General features: G+C 48.3%; 1 protein-coding gene across 1 annotated transcript; it reads right to left on the bottom strand.

Annotated features, from left to right (window-relative positions):
- Positions 1–844: 844 nt before the first annotated feature.
- LOC144168493 (uncharacterized) lies at positions 845–11,942 on the bottom strand. The gene is made up of 5 exons (XM_077697466.1): positions 11,753–11,942; positions 10,845–10,906; positions 5,129–5,233; positions 1,824–1,850; positions 845–1,045 (listed from the first exon to the last, which is right to left on the bottom strand). The coding sequence occupies exons 1-5, from the start codon at positions 11,850–11,852 to the stop codon at positions 995–997; spliced, it is 345 nt and encodes a 114-aa protein (XP_077553592.1). The 5' UTR covers positions 11,853–11,942; the 3' UTR covers positions 845–994.
- Positions 11,943–21,816: the final 9,874 nt, after the last annotated feature.

Genomic DNA, 21,816 nt, shown 5'->3' with positions numbered 1-21,816 from the left:
GTCAGTGTGGCGACGCCATCTGTAAACCCAGCCAATCCCTCTCCCCTTACTTCTAACCCCTCTCCAGCCGGGTTATTTCGCGCATGCGCATTGGGTTCCGCCGAAAGAGTTTCCTGCGTACACAGGTCGGCCGGTTTTTCCGCTCGCTTTGCCTTTAAAGCTTGGCTTTAAACGACAGTAGAACGGTTAGTGGCTCCGCTATGGTTATTTGTCGAGGGTACTTCCCACTAGTTGTATAACACTTGGAAATGTTCTGGATGGTTCAGATTCGGCGTGTGGAGACGTTTTTTTTTTTTTTTTCTCACTTGGGCAGGGTTTCCGCCGCAATGTGAGAGGCACGGGGCGAGAGGCGCAAGGCTGAAGGGCAGCAGGAGAATTCTCCGAGGCGGGTGCGATTCTGTCCGTCCAGGTGGCCGACGAAGGAAAGAAATGGGGGTGCATTACTTCCGAAGCCTGCATCCGCATCCCCTATAGTCCAGTGGAATCAAATATCCGAAATCGAAGAATGGAGGGAATAAGCTGGAAATTTGTATGTACAACAAAATTGGACGCTGTTAATTACGAACAATCTTGATTTGTAGGGATTCACGAGACAGCATGGCGAGAACTACTTTACGGTAATCTCAAAAATACTACAGTGGTCGCAAATGACATGATTCGACATCAGAACTGTGCTGTTGCTGGTAAAATTCATCAACACAAAAAAGTACTGACGCGAACACGGTTGACGGCCGCCGACTCATTCAAAGTGTTCACTGGTACGCGACAATTGAGTGAGGCCTGCAGTTCGCGCATAGTACGACACGGGGGGCCACGTTGTGCAGCACAAGAAAAACAAATATGGTTAGCCCGAGTCAGCTTCGAAATTTTATTGTAAAAAGAAATCAGAGCGAGTTTAACAACCATTCGTGCGACAGCTGCCGGTAGCGCGCTGTCTTAAAAATGAAGCATTGCCCGTCGCGCCTTGTTGAATCGCGACGCGGAGAATCCGTGTTCACGAGCTGCAGTCTTTGAGAGCCTTCTTGAACTTAGGTTTGTCACCTTTCTGGAATAGAGAGACAGGAATGAAATTGCGCGTACTATCGAACTTACCCGGAAGCTGCATAGAGAACGAACCATGTGCCGGCATACGTTTCCATTGGGTCGTTGTGCTAGTAGGCACTAAAAGCCCCCCACATGGGTATGACATTGCATAGACGTACTTCGTTGCATGTGCTTCGTATAACTGCAGAGGCCGTACAGTGACGTGCGTGCACGCTTTCTATGGGCCGAGTTCGACCAGAAAGGCGCACCTGAGGCGCTCCCTAAATATGAAACAGCGCAAAGACGAGGGGTGCGGTAAAAAAAGACAGGACAGGCGCCCCTCTTTTAAAGAGGATAGCCTTTCTTGGGCTACTAAACGCAGAAATTTTGGTCTGTCTGTATGTCTGTCTGTCTGTGATTCGATTCAGCCACCCGGCCGAAGTGAAGCAGAAACTGCGCAATAGTCTTATATACTCACTGCCAAATCTAAACGTAAAAGTCTGGTGTTAATGTTCATACTTGTTAACGTTGTTGAACAACAAGACATTACGCAAATATAAGGCAGAAAATCAATTCATGAGGGATATTTGCAGTGTTACAATCCACGGATGCTTGGTTTTTGCGATAGCAAATAAAATACTATATCAACTGCAGAAAACCGTCGCCTGCTGTTGCCCGCGCTACCTGGCGGCACTTAAAAAAATCAAACGGCAACAGCGAAGCAAGGTTCCACTAGGTAGGTTCCACGTTCCGCTTGGAACGCTCGTGGAGTAGGGCAGCGTCCACGACGATGTACTTACGGTTTGCTGGTTAGTGAACTCCGAGATCTGCAATAAATTATGATGAAAAGAAAAATTTTGCATTGGTTTCACAATCGTAGTAGGTGAAAAAAAGAAAAAGCGAAAATCGAAGGCGGAGGTGAAAAAAAATTGTGAAAAATTTCACAATTTATTTTGCTGTTAATGCCTAGTTCACTATCGGGTTGTATCAAGTAGAATATTTTCGTGAAATCCGCCTGTATTAATGCCAAAGTGTTTTAGTACCTCTGTGATCATTTTAAATGTGTGCAGCATTTATAAAATAGCGGTGATAAAATGAAGTGACATGTATGGTCCTAACGTGCAACTTGCCCCGAAGTGGATAAAAACAAACACGTGACAAATGCCACAATGATACGTCTCCACAAGTGTGTAAAAGACGGAAGTGGAATCTTTGGGTCACTTAGGTTTGCAAAGAAGTGAGGCAAACTGCAGGCAGACTACACTCACATCTGTGAATATAGAAAATGTCGTCTTATATTGCATGGCGTTACCTTTTCTGCAAGATTAGCTTTGATTTGTCGTGTCTTTATTTTGCGAATCATGCCCGCGTTTCAAAAAGAAATTATGGGCGCTTTTGTTATTACAAATGCCTTTGCTACCGATGCTGTCGCCACCATGTCTCTGTGACGTCGCACTCAGTGAAGTTAGTTCTAAACGACAGAAAATCCAGTTTGTGTTGCAAGCCCAGCTGACAGGTTACGTAGCGACATCGAAGGTCAACACGCCGATATCGGTGTGATTCCCGAAAACTGCCGTGCACTTGGTATGTGGTAGTTTTCAATTGCGTTGCCGCTATACCTCAACGGCGCCTCGCTCACTTCCGCTATATTTTGACACACACGGTGCTAGGTGTTCGCGTCATCGAACCGCTGTGAGACAAATGAAGGAGTGAGATGTGCGGCTTAACTTGCGATTTTTCAGCCATTAAGAGACCTTTAATAACCGAAGAAATGCCGAGGCGGCTTCGCGAAGACACACTGTGTTCGAGCCAAGCTGCACTCAACTAAATGGAACGGCATGTGCGGACAGGAGACTCACACTTGGTTCCACTAACCTTCGTGGAACAGTGGGTCCCAATTCAACGAAGTTTCGGAAGAAAGAGGCCAAGTTTCGAGTACATTCATGTACTTACATCGGCTTATAGACACTTGCTTTAAAAGGGTCGCGTTACCAAGTTCACGAACGGTCGAAGGCCGCCTTGGTCGGTACGGGTGCGACAGGACCGATAATATTGCAATTGCACAGTGCTGAGGAATTGTTCTATGCTTGGCTTTGGAATGTGAGATGAAGCAATAAAAGCCTCCCCCCCCCCCTCCTCCTCCTCCTCATCCTCTTCCTCCCTTCCCCCTTCAGCGGCTGCGTCCGTAGATAAGCGACCAATTCTGACGTGAGGTCTTGAGTGACAGAATAGCTGGAAGCGACGTCCTTCATGACGACCCGTCTCGTGATGACGTCGCGTCTCAAGTGCTCAGCGACGCCATTACTTCCTGTGAACCCATAACTCCCGGGCATACGTGAGTGGTTACGTAGCCGATGGACAGGCAAGTACGAAGGATTCGTAAATATTGACATTAAAATAGGGGGGACAGCAAATTCAATCAAGTTCACGTCCAATGCATGGAGGAGGGACGTGACATCGATTCGGTTACACCCTGATGGCGTTCCTAACCCGTCACTAACAAGCTACGGGTGTTTGGCGTCAAGCCGAACAAAAGTATTTGAGCTTAATTGATAGAGTTGTGCCATATAAAGGAAGCTAGTGTGTTTGGTGGAACAACTCAAACAGCCCCGCCGTGGTGGTTCAGTAGCTGTGGCGTTGTGCTGCTGAGCCCAAGGACGTGGGTTCGATTCCCGGCCACGGCGGCCGCTATTCTGATGGAGGCTGAATAGAAAAACTCCCTTGTGTTCAGATTTCGGCGCCCGTTAAAGATCCCCTGCAGACGGCCGAAATTAATCCGGAGGAGCACTCCACTACGACGCGCCCCATAGCCTGTGTGTAGCCTCGGCGAGTTCAACCCCTCAAACTTAAAAAAAATCATCGACGCGGGAAACTGAGAGCCCGCAGAAGCACTCAGTACGGCTACATTTCTATGTGTTTATAAGAATTCTGAGCCTCAAAGCACCCTCCGTGTCAAAACCTCCACTGTCAGAAAAAACGCCAGTACTCGCGGCGTACTGAACACCCGGAAAAACAGTGTGTTCGGGCGGATCGACTCGTCCACGCGATCTACCCAGCTACCGCAGCCCCACTCGCTTCTTGCGCGGCTACATCATGCTTCTCGGGGAAAAACGATGCGCAAGAAAAGCAGGGGGGCTTCCCTCTGTAAGTTTAAACTTCCAGGAAATGAAACAGATATTGGAGTTAACTTCGGAAGCCCTGTTCGTGAGTGGATCGTGGAATTTAACTCACGTAGTCACTTTTTTCACTATAGTCATCAGTAGTTTAAAGCCTCAGTTTATTTGCATGCTATGTTAGGAGGAAAACTAAACCCCGGGTGCCATTCGTGGCCGTCTTTTGAACTGCGGCAGTGGCGTCGCAGTCTCTAAAAATATGCATTTTCACCAGTTTCACGGTTAATATCGACTGTTTGTCTATAGGAGCGAAACCGGCTCGCTATACGGTAAGTTCTGCCCTGAGGCTTGCCAGTGCGTCGTCATGGCTGACGAGCCGTGAGGAGGATCTTGTAAGGGAAGAGGATGGTGAGACGGTGATGCGAGGGATTCGACAGTTTTAAATGCACCTTATTGATTAAAAAAATGACCGAACAAACTGCGAACGTTATCTACCGTCTGCTTCTTCTTGAATTTACACTGATAAATGTAATTAGAACACGGTGAAGAGCTAACTTGCGCTTTGTTGGGATTCGTAAAGAAAGAGCTTAATGCACGGGACTGGAATAACGACGCTATAGGCTATAGAATAAAACACACGCGAATAGAACAGACGCCCCAGTCTCCGTCTACATTTTAGTCCTGTCTGTCGCACAGTTTTTTTTTTGTTGTGGCAATATTGAGAATGTGTAGTTGCAACACCTTTCGCAGTCCCTTTAGGCCACGGAATACACGCTCAAGGACGAACCTTTCGTTGAAATGATCATGTAGGTGGTCTTCACCGTGCGCGCACGCAAAATTCCGAGCAAATTCTGCGACAAAACTCTCTACCGATAAAAATTTCATAAGGATGACATTCAGGTCACCACTTATTAAAACGTACCCCCTCCCCCCTCCCCTGCTTGTCTCGTGCGCTGCCCGCAGCAAGGGATAGACATCGCTTGCTGTCTCACCAGTGTCCCGCCTGCTGCTGGGGAAGTGTTGCAGAGCGCCGTGACTGCCTGCGCGGGGGACCGGCCGCCGAACATGGCCTTGGTGCTCTCCCACAGCTGCAGGGTCTGCAAGGGGCCGAGGCGACGAGTGCCGGTGCGCAGTTATGCGAGCTCAGGTCGCGGTTTGGTGGCCGCCCGTGAAGTAAATCTGGGCCCGGGGGACTAAAAATGGCGCATGGTAAAGCGTTGATAACAGCTCACTTACCGCCAAATCTTGCCCTTTGGCTGAACCACTATGTATTATTATGAGCAATATGAAAGGGAACACAGGAACGCGTGGCAAACAGCCTCGGAACGATACACGGATGGCGCTGTGAAAATCAAAGGGGGAAGGGGGGCGCTCTTCCACTAACTGTTGGCACTCCCACCACGCTGGCATGTCTAAAAAAGCAGTAGCTTGCGTCATTTTCCCGATAATATGGTATCGTCCGACAGCCGATAAGACGCCCGGAGGGAATATTGGGAAAAGTTGTTAGAACAGCGTCCCCCTTTCCACTTTGTTTCCGACGGCGGCCGCTGCATATCACGCATAGCTGGGTCTGAGGGTGTTTTCTACGTGTTCCTGTGTTCCCTTTCATATTGCTTACAATAGTACGTGTCTGTGCCTATGTACTGGTCTATGCTGGACTATGTCTATGTACTCGTTAAACATACCTAAAGGCTCGGCAATGCAGTGCCGAAGCGCCTGCTGATGCTAAATCACTGAAATAATTTTTCGACAGTTCTCTTTCAAACAACGGCACTAAATTTCTTAACTTACAACTGCTTGTAGCTGATGACCGACAGGACCTAATGAACCCTTTTTTTTTTTACAGCGAAGCGTTCTTGCGAAACTTTCTACCTCCATAGTACTGTCCTCTCGTGTGTATATTGCTTTGAGTGTTTGTATAGGTTTTCTTTTGGCATCGACAATTTCTTTTGCTATTTTTTGCGTGTCATTCTGTGTGTTCCCCTAGCTTATAGCACTCTCGCCCCTGCTTTGCAGGGTTATTTCTATCTATCCTGTGTATTTGCATACATTGTTCAGTGAGTTGTCTTTGTTTTTGCATTAATGGCTTCGCATTTTTCCCCGTGCAATCTTCTCTTTTATGTAGTTCTTTTCTCCCTTTACTTGTACCAAAACCCACTCCCTTCTGTAACACCCCATGAGGATTGAAGGTACGGAAATAAATAAATAAATAAATAAATAAATAAATAAATAAATAAATAAATAAATAAATAAATAAATAAATAAATAAAATTTCCAGGTGAGATCTATCTACCTTTACGTCTTAAGATGTACTACGCGATAGCGTTTCGTCGACGCCGAGGGAGCGTTTTGTCATGGAGTTGCTGCTTTCTAAGCACCGAAGGTAAGCGAAGAGAGTAAAACTAGCCTTGACGGTTTTGCATCGCGGTGGCACAGGAAATTCAGGCTCAACCTACGCTTGCGTAGCGTAAGATGTGGGCCTGAAGGGTTGCGGCTGTGTGGTGTTGGTCAGTTTGAGTGAGAAGGCGACAGTGTCCCTGATTCAAAGTGCTTATTACCTAATTTTGCTGGTCTGAACGTTTTGATTTTTGTTAATTGAAAGAGGGAGACAGAAAGAGGAGACCTATGTTTAGTAAGACATAATGGGAGTTTGCGCAGGGAGGGACCCGCAGTCTAGATACCATGCTGCAGCTCGTTCTCTGCCTTTTCAATTAGCTCACGCTGATTTTCAGGTGACCAGCTCTTCCAAGCTGCCTCCAATTTCTCGATAAAATGGGAATATGCAATGAATACCCCATTGCATACCCTTGTACATGGCTAGGTTGCTTGGAAGAGGGTGTATATGCTTCCCCGCTTTAGCACAGTTTTATGGTGAAGTCGATTGTGCCCTAATAAACATCTTTGCCCACCTAGATTTGTTAATATCTGCATTGGTTTGCATCCTACGCAGTTTGCGATTCTTTGTTGTTGAGACCCTCCTGTGTCACGCCAAAGATCGTGCTGCTGCGGCATAGGAAGAGGAGGCGTTTTTCAGACTTTTCGGGCGGTGGAGTGTGGTAGTCGTGGTCGCCAGGAGCACGGTATTTGAATTTGCGGGCTACTTGGTCAGCTGCCTCGTTCCCTTTTGGAACGTCGCGTACGGGCGTTTATGTAATTTCAACTTCATTGTTGATGGCACAGTCTATCCGAATTCTGTAAAGGTGTCCTGTAAAGGTGTCTGAAATGCTATTATGGGAATTTTTAATGATGAAAGTGCTTTTCCTTGATATGTTCGCTAGTTGGATAGCCAAGACGAAGGCTCCAATGTGTGTGTCTTCCATTCCTGTCAGTGTGAGGTTCATGCAGTCACAACGAATGCCAGGGTAGTCCACTGCGGCGATTGTTGCCTGGGCAGTTTCGTACTCCCCGGGGTCGGTGTATACGTGTTTGCATGGTTTCAATATTTACCTCAAGGGACATAATGCTGGCTTGTCTCCTGGCTTGTCCTCCTTACCGAAATCCACTGATTTCGGTAAGAAGGAGTTTTTGTCAGGGAGTCGCTGGATCGGTGGCATGTTAATCATGGCTTCTAGCTCTTTCTTTTCCCGAGGGGCGCCTATCTTGCTTACGATAACCCGTCCTGATTTTCGTTTTCCCAGACGCTTCTGCTGAGAGAGGGGCTTCCCTGATTTTTTCAAAGGCCTTATAAGGACCCTGTTTGAGGACATTTTCTCTAACCAGGAAAACTGGGAGGTTGAAGGCTTTTTTTACATGCTGTCTTCGGTGCGGGTGAGTTTTTGGCTCCGCAGACTGTACGATATCCGGCTCATAACCAGTGCCTGCTTGGGTCATATCATTTAATTTATCATCCGTGCTGTTCCCCTGTTTAGTCGTTTTACAATATAGCCCAAATTGTTAAAGGTTTTCTTTATTTTGGCGATTCTGAGAATGGCTCTTCTACTTCGCAGTAGGGCCACGCCGAGGATTCTTGCGTGAGTGCTCTCTGAAATGACATCATTACCTATTTTTGGGTAATGTTGAAACGTAGTTGCGCGGAGCCGTCCATCGTTTGACCCGCACTACCCGCCGTGGTAACCGAGCCATGCGAAATTCGGTAAGAAATTTGAAGATTACTGTAAATAAACGCTATGTACTGGGTTTTGTACCTTACTAGGAAATGTTTTAGTACGTTTCTGCTGATATTCTATATGCCTTTCATAGTTCTTTACACACTGCGAAATTTTCTGCACCCTAGCTTAGCTATGTTACAGTTTTGGTGCCGGAATCAGTTCCAACAAGAAAGGCGCTTTGGTGTGATGGCGTCAGTTGTGGGCACAGATGGCGACTGTTTGCCGAGAACTCTACCGCCGACAGAGCGTAGAACGCACTTCACTGCGCAGGCATGGTGCCTGCCGAATTTACGTATCTTTTCTTTCGTCTCGGCCGTAATATAATTTTCATCCTTTCCGCATTTAAGTTGCTGCTGCGCGTATTGCAGATCCCGGCGAGCCTTCGCATCTGCTTATAACAGTCGTAGCTTCCGGTTGGCAGCGACGACGTATTTTCGCAGATGCTTGATGAACACGGCTGATAGCGGACGGCTCGCGTTAATAAATAAACCCCTCAACTGTTCAATCGACTCCGCCCACAAAAACACGACTTGTGACAAGCCAACTTATTCGCGAATGCTCGGTGGCTCTCAATCTAATACAGACATCTCCGGCAAACCCGTGCCGCAATTGACCTCTAAGCCGACACTCTATCGTTACGCGGGGTAACATTTACTCATCATAATTACTTTGTTCACCGTGGAATTGTGATGAGTTCAGAATTCTTGTCTGCTGTCAATGCATGGGCTTCTATAGAGGGGTAGATGGTTACAGGAAACAGCTGAACTCGTGTTTTATCAAAACTATCCAGAAACAAATTATATGGCGTTGAACTGCTCAGGCAAAACAAATTATATGGCGTTAAACTGCTCAAGCGATTACATAACTGTGGGAATATTTGCCTCAGCACGTATTACCAGTTACCATTAGAAGCATTTTTATTACAATTAACAAAAAGTCGCCGCTTCTGCCTATCCAGCAGAACCACAAAGCCACCGTGAAACAAACGGCCCATGCATGTTTGTTTGCGGCGATAAAGTTTCATTATGCCAATTAACTCGGAATAATGCTCAACCGCAAGTGACAAGCAATCGTGCTTTGTTTCTTGCATTCGTTGCGACTGGGCTCCTGTCAATCGTGTTTTGTGTCGTGCCCGATTGTTTGGCCTCGTGGTGCAACCATGTGAATTGGGGACAATTTTTTTCTATGTTTAGTTGGCAAGCGGCTTCTTTGAGGGGTTATTTGGTGTGCATATCATGAACAGACTGTTTCTTCTTCAACAGTGGCTATCGTGAGTGTTTCGTTTAGATTTAGTCTCTCTGTGTGGCGTGCCCTGAACATGACTGCGCTGAGCTGGAGCCATTTGAGGATGATTAGTTGACGTGGGCTATCTTCGACGTGTTTCCTATTTATTACCCGACTTCTGCTTCAAGCAATGAAGCTATGGAACTGCATCGTTGAAATAGGTGATCATGCGCGAGCGCGCATATGCACGTTACCGATCTGGGAAGCCTGCTGATTTAGGTAACTATTTTGCTGATTTTGGGAACTAAAACGAAGGAATTATAATTATGCCCATGCAAAACGCCTATTTTTTTCTTAAAACAAGAGTATTTTTTCGCTTAGAATTTCCCTGCAGATGACTTATTAGGACGGGCCCAGTTGGCCATCTCAGATGACGTGCGTACTAATTATTAACTGCCGCATATTTCGCCACAACGGACCCGACTGACACATCTCTGCGACCAATGAAACAAATTGTGCGAATAACGACTCGGAACTTATCATTTGCTTTAAAATTGGGTCTGTGGCGGGAAATTAATCCATACACAATGCAAAAGGTAATGCAAACTTGTTGTTTTGCGTTGTGCAATGTCAGAGCGCTGTACCGGCGTACTCAGCACTAGTGCACCCCACACAGGGGGAGGAAACCAGGGGCCGCTTTTTGATGGGCACTACCTATGAGGATGTTCGCGACAACATACTATATTGAAAACTCTTACCACCACTACTAATACTACTACTACTATTACTGCTACTACTACTTACTGCTACATACTAGCTCAAATGGCATGATTGCACAGTGCACCTCTCGCATGTTCAGCAAAAAAAAGCATAAGGTGCATATTCAAAAACCATTCTTGTAACTTAAAGATTCGTTTTGTAACACCCGTCGTAGAAATTAAAACATAGAGCACCGTATACAGTGGTAGGTGAAAAAAAACAAACGAAGAAATGGATTTATACAAAATTGCGCTTTGTTTCTACAAAAAGTACAGTGCTGAAAATACTCTGTGAGTGTCGTAGTCGGTGATGGACTATATACAGTAGTCTGACAGGCGTCAGATTTCTGTTGCTGAATCATGTGGGGCCCCTGCACTGTCAATTCTCTTTGTCATGGGGAATTTGTTGTGACAGATTATGTCAGTCGCTTAGTCGCCGAACTCGATTCTCTTGGAGTGAAATAGGTGAGACATGTGTTGAGACCCCAATGTACAGGATTTGTGTTAAAACATTCACAGATAGAACGGGCAAAAGTTTTATGTTCCGCAACACAAACGGGCAGACTCATATGTCTCTGTTCTGTAACTGATTTGACTTCGCAGCTCTGGTCACTTACCCCTTGCGGCGACTTAGACATGATACATTCCAGGAGCTCCGTGATCCTGGCTTCGTCCATTTCTGCACGTTACCAAAATAAGGGATCTAAAGCCAGCCTTTCACAAGAGAACATACTCATAAAATAGTGTTCCTGACGGTCTTGTGAGAAATCACGTGAGAGATGTAAGAAACTAACTGTCATAACGTCCCCTTAAGTCACGGAAAACAAATTCGCGAAGGATGCACAACTTATTTTGTGTGTTTGCTGCCATGGTACATTTAAATACAAAGCCCAGTGATTGTTTGGCCTCCACTGACGCCGGTGGCATGCGTTAGAGAGCTTTTTCCCCATGTGGATGCTACGAGTTGCTGCCTTGATTCTTTCACAAATAACTGGGGACAGTATTTTTTTATCGACCCAAGACCACCTCATTATTAACATGCACTTTGTTTGCGTAGGGGCAGACCGATCGCATGCTATTTACGTGATGTAATACATGTCCGCGGCAAATCGAGAACCGTTCGTGCGAGCGAATGTTCTCGTTTATTTGACTTTTGGCCGTATAAAACATATAAAGCAAATTTGTGAGAACAGCTGCATTTTGGGGAATATCGGAGCAAAGTAGCACACAGGTATTGCCTCCAAGGAGAATGGCAAGAACGACTCTGCGTGCTACAGAACACCGAGCGATGGGTTCGGAATTCACAATAGTGCGATTAATATGGATTGCGGTCATATTAATCTTATCAGCCTCATTAAACGGACGCTCGGGGAAATCATGCTTGTTTCGCTTAAAAACAGATAACCAGCACGGAGGCTATTGCAATCGAAAAATATTTCGGAGGGCCGGATCCCATAAACGTTTTCCTGAGAAATCTCCTACAGAATCCGGCGACCATGAAGTATGGGGTTCGGACACCACCTACCACAGATGTTCCCTTTCAACTGCGCCAAGGCATCGTCGGGGGAAAGCAATAGCACAGCCACTGCTGCCGCGAGAAGTGCGCCGAGATGCCAGCAAGCCATGATCCCGCGATCGAATGTGATGGGTCCTGGCTGTCTTGTGGAGCTTCGAAACACACTGTGAACGGGCGAGGGCTGCAACTGTAAGGTTTCGAGCGTCTTTTAATGCATTCGCTTCAAAGTCAGTTCGTATTTCAAGGCCTCTGTCTGCCGGTGACTCGCGTAGTATTGGCTTAGGCGAGGCGTGTGACTTGTGCGTGTCGTCGTTAAGTAGCCTGGTCATTTGTCTTTCGGTCGTGTTTTCGATGCAGCAGGTGCCGAAACGAGCTCGGTAAAAGCGACGTTGCGAAGCTGCCTGTTTTTGTGGGTTGGTTTCCTCGCTTTTCCTTGGTGTCTACGGCGTGTTCCGTGTGGACACATGTATAATGAGCCGTGCTGGCGAGGCCTGTTCGTTGGCAGAGCTGCTTCCGAAACGACGTTGTTCGATTGAGTGCGGTGGCCGATGTCCCGCGTGCCATTAAAGGGGGAATTACGATCTAAGTCAGTATGCAATTACCATAAAAGTAAACGTTGCCAACAACGTTTTTTGGTGTGAAGCGTTCTTCTGAAAACATTCCTAATAATGCTTCGGTGTAGTGGAGTTCGAAAATGTTCATTGAACGCAGGCAATCAGACAGCTGGAGGGGATCCCTAAGCACATTCTTACGAGATGAGAACGCGAAAGTGTTTCTTCTGGCTACGTTCAACGCTGAGTCTTCTACAGATCTCGACTACATCCCACAACCTCGATATCGGGCTCACTGCCGCTACTTGTTGCACATTTAGGGTGCTACAGCACTGGCTCAACAGAACGTGAAGGCTAATCGAGATAGGGGGTGAGATTTCTGATGCGGGCGCCTTTTAACACGACAGTGTTTTATTCCGGGTTACGCAAAGATTTCGCTGTCGTCATATCCGTCAAGGACATGATGCCAGTACGACGAGCAAGCGGCCTGTAGAGGGTGCACCCCTGCACAAAGGGTCTTCTTGCGGGCAAGCAACCTTTAGTACTAAAGAGTACGTTATTCTTAGGGTTGTTCGATTTCGGGTTTTAAATTTTAACACGGAAGTGTTTTATGCCGGGATACACCAAGATTTCACTGACGTCATATCCGTCACAGAAATCCGTCACAGAAATGACGCCAGTACATATTTGCCGAAGTGACCCGCCAGCAGGACGTCGCTCTCCAAGCACACCCACAAGACAGCCGCCGACCCGAAAATCATGCTCAGCTGCCGATTTAGCTGCATATTTGACTTTCGTGTTTTTCCGATTCCTATGACAGAGGGATCAACCACAGTTTTTTTGTGTGCTATTCGTTTTGATGCACGCGCCGCTATGAAACGCGCCACAGTCAATTAGAATTGCGAGCACGCCTAATGTTTCTTCGTGTTATTTTTTCGTATGCACGCACCGCTGTGGAACGCGTCGTAACCACTGGGAACGTCGAGGGTTAGCGGTTATGTGTCTCATTACTGCCTCTCCCGCCGTCTATTCCCCACTGCACACGCGGAGCTCTCTCACGCCGAAGAACCCTTATGACACTTAGTGCTGACGTATACACCCTTCCTTGCCTCTACCGCCTGCACCGCATGTACCCCACACTGTACTCCTCACCGCCCTGCCCCGCTTGTGGGTTGGTCCAAGCCACGAATCATCTCCTCTGGCAATGCCCCCACAACCCACTCCCCCTTATCGAGACGGTGAGCGTTGGGCGAGGGCGTTGGGCAGCTCGGATTGAGCGGTGCAAGAACGGCGGTGCATCGCCGTTCGGGTAGCCAAAGTCGCCGGCAAGCTTCCTTCAACGGTCAGCACTCATCCCCTCAAATAGCCGTTGAGGAAAGAACTTGAAGCAAGGATGGACCACATAGAGGCACGGTGGGAAGCTCGATTCAACAAGCTGGAGGAGCTCATGGGCTCATGCATCCCGGCGCTTCAGCAGATCGAGTTAACCTTACGGCCAATTGTAAGTCACCCAACGTTTGCACCGCTCTTCGCGCAGCATCCTTACAATCAAGGCAACCAGCAGCTTCTCAACCTTAATCAAACATGGCCACCAACGCACCAGCAACAACCGCAGGTTTAACGATCTGGCAGTGGAACTGCCACGGCTTCAAGAACAAGAAGGCGGTCCTCCAGCAACATATCTCATACACCACAAAGAAGCCAGATGTACTGTTACTTCAAGAAACACTCACCGACGCCCCGTCCCTTCCGGGCTATAGGGTGCACAAGGGCCCCGCCGATGGCAGGGGCTTATGCACACTGGTCAGAAAGGGGCTCACCCTCGTGGAACATGAATTACAGCAAGGGCAAGAAAAAATTGAGCACACGCTCACCCAGATCATACCTGGCAAGAGGAAGAAGGGAACCCTATACCTTCTTAACGTATACAGCAACCCATCACAAAGGAAGCAAAAGTTCAAGACGCTGCTACTCAGGGCTAGCACTGCAGCGGGTCGAAACACACTCGTAGTGTGCGGCGACTTCAATGCGATGCACCCTGCTTGGGGTTACAAGAAACAGACAGCTAAGGGAAAAGACCTACACCAAGACACCACGGACCTCGGCTACACGCTCATTACGGACCCGACAAATCCAACCAGGATCGGAAACTCGGTTTCCAGGGATACCACACCTGATCTCACGTTCGTGAAGAACGATAATAAAGGAGTAATTACCTGGGCCAACACGGGAGTCGACCTTGGAAGTGACCATACTATAATTGAAATCAACATCCCCGAATACAACGACACCAGCATCAGGACGCACAAACTGGTCGACTGGAACGCCTTCAGAGACCGTAGGCCCAAAGAACACTGTGAAATCGAGGACATAGAAGCCTGGGCCAGGGAGCTTACCGAGGATGTACGAAAAGCGACAGAAACCATTGAGACGGATGCAGACATTGAACAAATGGACAGCAGACTAGCACACCTCATCGAGGCTAAACGGTCCTTGCTGGACCGCTGGAAGAAACAACGGCTCAATAGGCGCCTCAGAAAGAAGGTGGCTGAGCTCAACAGGGCGATCCAAGGACACTGCCGCGCCCTCTGCGTTCAGCAGTGGAATGAGATCTGCAACGCGGCGGATGGACAGTTACATTGCGGAAGGACCTGGAACCTCTTACGCCATCTCTTGGATGAAACTAAATCAAAGTCCCATCAACGTGATAGGTTAACCAAGCTTATGCACCGCGCCATACAGAAACACGGTGAAGAGGAGGTACTTAAGAAAATCAATGACAAATACTTACCGCCTACCCCAATTGTGCAACATGGTCCATACCAAGGGCTACCAAACAAAAGACTCGATCGGGAAATCGATGTAGAAGAGGTTCGAGTAGCACTACACGACTTAAACAGCAAATCTGCAGCAGGCCCGGACCTAGTAACAAATAAGAGTCTCAGGAACCTAGACGACCACTCAATTGAAAACCTAACAAAATTCTACAACAAGTGTTGGAAAACAGGATCACTGCCGCGGCAATGGAAAACAGCCAAGACCATTCTCATCCCTAAACCAGGTAAACCGCCGGACACCGACAATCTGAGGCCCATATCTCTTACGTCGTGTGTAGGCAAGGTGCTGGAGCATGTCCTCTTGAATCGATGGCAGGATTACCTGGAGAGCGAGGATCTATACCCAACCACGGTTATCAGCTTCCGAAAGAGATTAAGTACCCAGGATGCGATGATTCAGTTGAAGCACGAAATCCTTGACGACTCCGGTGCCTCAAGAGATAATAAGGCAATCCTAGGGCTTGATCTCCAGAGTGCTTTCGATAACGTCAAGCACTCTGCGATACTGTCGCAAGTTTCTAAGCTCAACATGGGTGAACGCAGTTATAACTACATCCAGGACTTCCTAACGGGTAGAACCGCTCAGCTAAGGGCAGGCCATTTACAACTCGACGATAAGAAGCTCGGCAGCACTGGCACTCCGCAAGGGTCCGTGATATTGCCGTTACTATTCAATCTAGTAATGATAGGAGTAGCCAACAGACTCGCCACAGTGGGGATCCGGCACACTATCTATGCCGATGATATTACACTGTGGGTAGACAGGGGTAGCGACGGTCACATTGAGACCAAACTACAAGAAGCAGTCGACGCCATTGAAGAACATCTGGATGGTACAGGACTTGTTTGCTCACCAAGCAAATCAGAACTCCTAGTTATACCACCACGGAGGGGTCGCACTACGGACAGGCAACAAGGCACGATCAGGATAACTACGCGGTCTGGTCAAATTGTTCCCGAAGTCAGCAAGATCAGAGTACTCGGAATGATCATCGAACGGCACAGAAGAAACGGCGAGACTATCGCACGCATCACAGCCAAGACCGCGGACGCAATGAGGCTCATCCGACGAGTTACATCACGGAAGGCTGGCATGAAGGAGGACAGTTTGATCAGGCTAGTTCACTCCTTTGTGATCAGCCACATCACGTATGTCGCGGCATACCACAACTGGTTACAACACGAGCGTAATAAGATCAACGCCATCATTAGGAGGGCCTATAAGTCCGCGCTAGGCCTGTTTGAATCCACAAGCACGCCGCTCTTCCTCAAGTTAGGAGTGCATAATACGCTCGAGGAGATAGCGGAAGCACAACGTACGGCCCAGCTCGAGCGTTTATCTACAACGAGGACTGGAAGAAAGATCCTAGAGGACCTAGGATACATACGCCAAAGCGGTGGTGACAACAAACTCACCATCCCGGATGAGATACGTCACCGGATCAGGGTAGATCTTCTACCAAAAAACATGCACCCTGACTACAACAAGGGCAGAAGGGCGGCAAGGGCTAAAGCCCTCGTCGACTTACACGCCCAGGATAGGCACGCTCGCTATGTAGATGCGGCGGAATATCCACACGAAGCTTTCGCTGCCGTTGTCATAAAGGCCACCACGGGAGACACTGTGACGGCGGCAAGCGTCAAGTGCACCGATGCAGAACGCGCAGAGGAGGTGGCCATCGCCCTGGCCATTACCGACGCAGGCTGCCAGTCGGTGATCAGTGACTCACGAACTGCAGTTCGGAACTACGCCAAGGGACGCATCTGCAAAGAAGCTTTGCAGGTGCTACGCAATGCATGTCTAGAAGGCGCAAGAACTGTTCGAGTGAAGTGGATCCCGGCGCATGCGGGCAAGGACGTGTCGAGTAAGAACGCAAACCACAACGAGACGGCACACGCGGAGGCGCGAGCACTCACCAACCGCGCCCCCGCAACTGATCGTCCAACGTGGTTCGGTGCTAAGGACCGAATGACAGACTATAGCGAAATAACCAAAGCCTACCGCCTGGCTCGGAGGACCTTCCCACCTCCGGACCCGGGGTTGAGCCGGGCGGAGGCAGTGCTACTAAGACAGCTTCAAACCGGGTCCCTACCCACCCCGGCTCTGATGCACCGAATGTATCCGGAAGCATACCCTACTGCCATGTGCCAGCTCTGCTGCAGGGAGACTGCAGACCAGAAACACATCTTATGGAACTGTGTCACGAGCCCAATTGAAGCGAGGTCAAGAACCATCCCGCCACGGCTTGCAGAAGCCGCAAGGAGCTACACCTACGAAAATCAACACTGGGCCGTCCAGCAGGTCCTGCGGGCGCTCGCCAGGCATGAGACTCGCGAGTCGGCAACGGCGAGCTCACGTCTCGGATGAGTAGCCACCAGGACGACGCCGAGGCCCGCGTCGCGGCGCGTAAAAACGTCGTTCTGCCGGCCTAAATAAAGTTTAATCAATCCAATCAATCTCTCTCTCTCTCTCTCTCTCTCTCTCTCTCTCTCTCTCTCTCTCTCTCTCTCTCTCTCTCTCTCTCTCTCTCTCTCTCTCGGACGTCAGCCGGGTGCGTGATATCACCACCCTACTGCCGCATTAAAGACACCACTCTTTTTGAGAACTTCTCGACATCTGTGTTTTGTCCAACGCTTGAGTGGCGTCGCTGCTGTTGTTCTGTAATCGCACAGCCACAGCGCGGCACTTGTGACAGGCGCACGACAGTGTAATATTCGAAGCCCCTGTCATTTCGAAGAAGTGGTGCCGATCTCAGAGACATGGACTTTCGCAATGCCACAGGACCGGACTCTTCAAGTCAAGCAGTGGATGCGGGTGCCGTGAAAAAAGTGCGGCAGGTGGAATGTTATTATTATTTTTTATTTAGAAGGAGGTTAACTCAAGGTGTAACCAGAGCTTGGGTATACGGTGAAGGAGGTGAGGCGGTCCACGTTCTTTTGTCCGTCCCCGTGGTACTTGCAAAAGTCCACAGGGACATGAAATTCTTTTTTGTGGCGCCGGGCAGTCGGTACAGAGAAGGCGATGCCCACACCTGGGGCGGAATTCTCAGTTTTGTCCATTTCACATTCGTGGCAAAGTGTCCGTTTCGAACGATCCCTGATTGGCTGAAATCAGGCGTCTAAATGTAACCCAGCACTTTCATTGGTCAGAGGCCTCGCAAGTGCAACTACGTCATGACTGAAACGGGCGTGAAATTGACATTTTCGACATGGACAAAACTTTGAATACCCCTATGTAGCGTATATAATGGTGGTCAAAAGATGAGCTCCTTTCTCCGCCCCGAGCCCTGAGCACTCTCACAGCATGTGGAACATTGTGGGCCTCGTCGGTGAATGACATATATGCCATTCATGCCATTATACCATATGGGCCTCGTCGGTGAATGGCATATATGCCTGCCCCTCGATCGAGGGGCAGGCCACGACGGTAGTCTAGGTGTGGTTCTCGGGGGCTTTCCCTCAGGTGTCTTGAAGCCAAGCTCGCTGCTTGGGTACACCTCTTTTTACCGTTAAAGTTGTTTGTTTATTTCTGCCTCTTTCTCTGTCTCTCGTTCAGTATATAATATGCCAATAATATAATATGCCAAGCAGTATATAATATGCCCAGCCGGTGGGCACAGGCGTAAAATTCAAGGGCTGCAATTCCCCTAGTATATTGCCGCCAACCATGTATGGGCTTGCTTATTTATTGTTTGTTTTTACTGCCGGGCCACGCCCGGGTATGTTATCTGCGTTCCAAGCAAAGCGCGTCTTCCATTCTTTGTTTTTATGCCGCACGGGCTATCACATTCAGATAAGCAAACTGTTTCGCCCTAACGTCGCTAGCCCAGAATAATCGTCTGTGATCTACAATGTTCTGGATGTGAATCGACAGTTCCAGAAACACTCGCGCCGAAAGATAAAAAGCCTGCAGAGCAGACGCCTCGGCATTCGATTCTGCGACGCTCGCCGACGCAAGTCACTTTGTTGACCGCTGCTTCGCCGCCTCTGTATTCTTTTGAGTTGTTAGGGGAGCACAAGTTCGCTCCAATAAACTTGTTTCTCCTTCAAGACAACTGCGTCGTCCTTGTCTTCGTGACATCTGGTGGAGGTGCGGGGTACGCACCCTTCATGCTCTCTACGACATCTGGAAGCCGCCAAGCAAGCCACATGGTTCGCGGCAATATTTCGGGGGAGCTGACCACCGTGACCTATGGAATTCTCTGTTAAATGCGACCTGAAAGGTTCCAGGGTCTCCGCGTTCAAGAAAGAATGCAAATGGATACTTTTACTAAATTGATTGGGTACCAGCGCGAAAAAATAATAGGTAATAGTGAGACAATTTTAGTGTAGTCGACACCTGAATAAAGTATACCGCTCATCCTCCTTTTACATAAAGAAGCTGCAAAACAACTATTAACTACCGAATAAAGTTTACCGCTCCTACTCCTTTCACATTAGGAAGCTGCAAAACAACTATCAACTACCGGAGTGGTTGAGGGCCATCATCATCTCTCCAATAACAAGTATATATCATCCTTGGACACTGACTCGGCCTATCGCTCAAAGGTTGTTAAGTGTTCCCACACTCAAGCCGACCACCATACGGACTGATACCATAAGAAATGGGCTTCCCCACCTTACTTCCCTACCTTCTTTGGCCACTGACCTTCCTTCTCATTGGAGTAATTGCCACCGCTACCTGGTAAGCAGGGATTCAGAGAACGCGCAAAGCATCCAGATTACGGGCATCAATCTATATCCTGTATAGGCCCACGCCTGTTCGGGGCACGTTTGACAGCAGAAACTTACATAAGGTAGATCAAAAGCATACTAAATGGAATAATAACATGCAAAACCAACTTAAATCTGGAAAACATTTCCAATTCAAGCCTATGAAAGAGACGTTCGAGCCGACACAAGAAAACCACAACTCCGCTGTTTCAGCAGATTTCACACTGGATGGAACTGAATTTAACTTTTAAAGTTATACTTTGTTTCTTGCATTCGCATGGTTTTGGTGGCTGCAGGAAGCATTGCGTGCAGTGTGTTGTAAGCGCCGCTTCATCGCTACATACTGCGAACCGCGCGCTGTGTCACTGCGGAGGAGTGAATGCGCAGAAAACTCAGTCCTACGTCATTTTCTGGTCGTGGTCTCGCTCTCTCTGTGCGTGTGTGCGTGCGTAGAAAGAGGAGAAAGACACGCAACTACGATTTAGCTGTGGGGAAGTTAATTATTATCGCTAGGCTTTCCGCTGCAAAGCACGTAAGCATGCAGTCTTAAATGCCCCGAGGAATTTTTTAAACATTTATTTGGTCACGGGAGGATTGGGATGGTATGTAATATCGATGTATACCGAATTTGTCTTTGTCGATCTGCTGCTCGGCTTCTTCCGGTTCTACTGTTCAGCCGTTGCCATGTGGCAGTTCTAAATCAAGGGGCGGTAATATATTGGCGATGCTGAGCAGCCTAATTTGAAAGGGCTCGACCTGCTTCCGTATGGCGAAGCAAAAGGATCTTAGGTGTAGACGAAGACTCCGTGGCTCCTTTTTGAGAGCCAGTCGGAGCTAAGGCACATGCCTGTCTCCCCTGTCGCATGATACCGATCTCATGATACCGATTGTCACCATGATACAAACACTGCCTTGATCTCTGATCGGCAGTTGTAACGGACATCCCGAGGTGTTTGGCCGTTGCTCGCGACACCAGGGCCCGTTTGCCCGTACGCATAAGTTTTCGATTAAGTTCCCGCTGACGAATAAGACGCCAATAAGTTAAAGTCGGCCACGGCATATAAGCCGTTTGCCAAAAAAAAAAAAAACCGACGGAAACGCTACCTTAACCGAGTGTTTGTATCAGTTTCGGGCAAACGACTTATTACCTAGGCACCGCTAAAGTCGTAGTTGAGAATTTATTCCCACACTTATCGCGTTCGGGCAAACGGGCCCAGGGGTGGCATATCCTTTAGCTTTGGAATCACGCAAGATAAGAGCGAGCATAAGAGCGTAAGAGCGAGGGGGCTTTCACTCTTTAAATTTCGGAGTAATCGCTATGAGAGTAAGATGGAATGGTGGTTTGTTGGGGTTGCAAGTGGCATGTGCTTCAAAAAACCTCATCCGCATAGTACGGGTGACTATTTGTGAGCTTAAAACTGTTTATCAATCTAAGGGAGAAAGGCTTCAGTGAATACTGTTCGAATATATTCGAGGAATTGACCGTGGGTAGGTATTTGTAATCGATTGGGTGAATACTTCTTCGAAATCGCATTTTTAGGCGTTCTGAGAACCGCATCTCCCAGTTCGGCTCACCTTACCATCCAAACGGACTCCCAGCAACCCTGTCGCTACTACCGTCTTCAGCCGCATCCATCACCAGGCACTCAAGATCCGCCGATACCTCACGGCTCCCCCCAACCATCCTGATAGTGGGAACACGTGGGCACGCCTCCCTTGCAGGGAATAAGGCGGCATATGCCGCTGCCCGCGAACTCAACTTCTGGGCTTCTCCGTCAGAGGACAGACGTCGTGGCATCCGCACCACCCTTCCACCCTCTCAGGACGCCATCCACCTGTACTTTTTTTTTTTTTTGCTCAATAAAACGTTTCCCTCCTTCTCCTCCTTCCTCCTTGGCTTTCTGAGAGGTGAATGGTGGAAACATGTACGTGGTGTTTACACACAGACCGGACGCGGAAGAATGAGATGTAG

Source organism: Haemaphysalis longicornis, unplaced genomic scaffold (genome assembly GCF_048455015.1).
Source record: "Haemaphysalis longicornis isolate Haplotype H1 unplaced genomic scaffold, Haemaphysalis longicornis Haplotype H1 scaffold_1, whole genome shotgun sequence".
NCBI lineage: Eukaryota > Metazoa > Arthropoda > Arachnida > Ixodida > Ixodidae > Haemaphysalis > Haemaphysalis longicornis.
The sequence above is the reverse complement of the archived record's forward strand: the minus strand, read 5'-3'. Positions and strand labels throughout refer to the sequence as shown.

Excerpts from the sequence above, each read along its gene's own strand:
- LOC144168493 (XM_077697466.1), bottom strand. The coding sequence starts at position 11,852 with ATGGCTTGCTGGCATCTCGGCGCACTTCTCGCGGCAGCAGTGGCTGTG. Across the intron at positions 10,907-11,752 it reads GTTGAAAGGGAACATCTGTG|AAATGGACGAAGCCAGGATC; the intron begins GTAGGTGGTGTC and ends GGTAACGTGCAG. Across the intron at positions 1,046-1,823 it reads AGTTCACTAACCAGCAAACC|AAAGGTGACAAACCTAAGTT; the intron begins GTAAGTACATCG and ends TCTCTATTCCAG.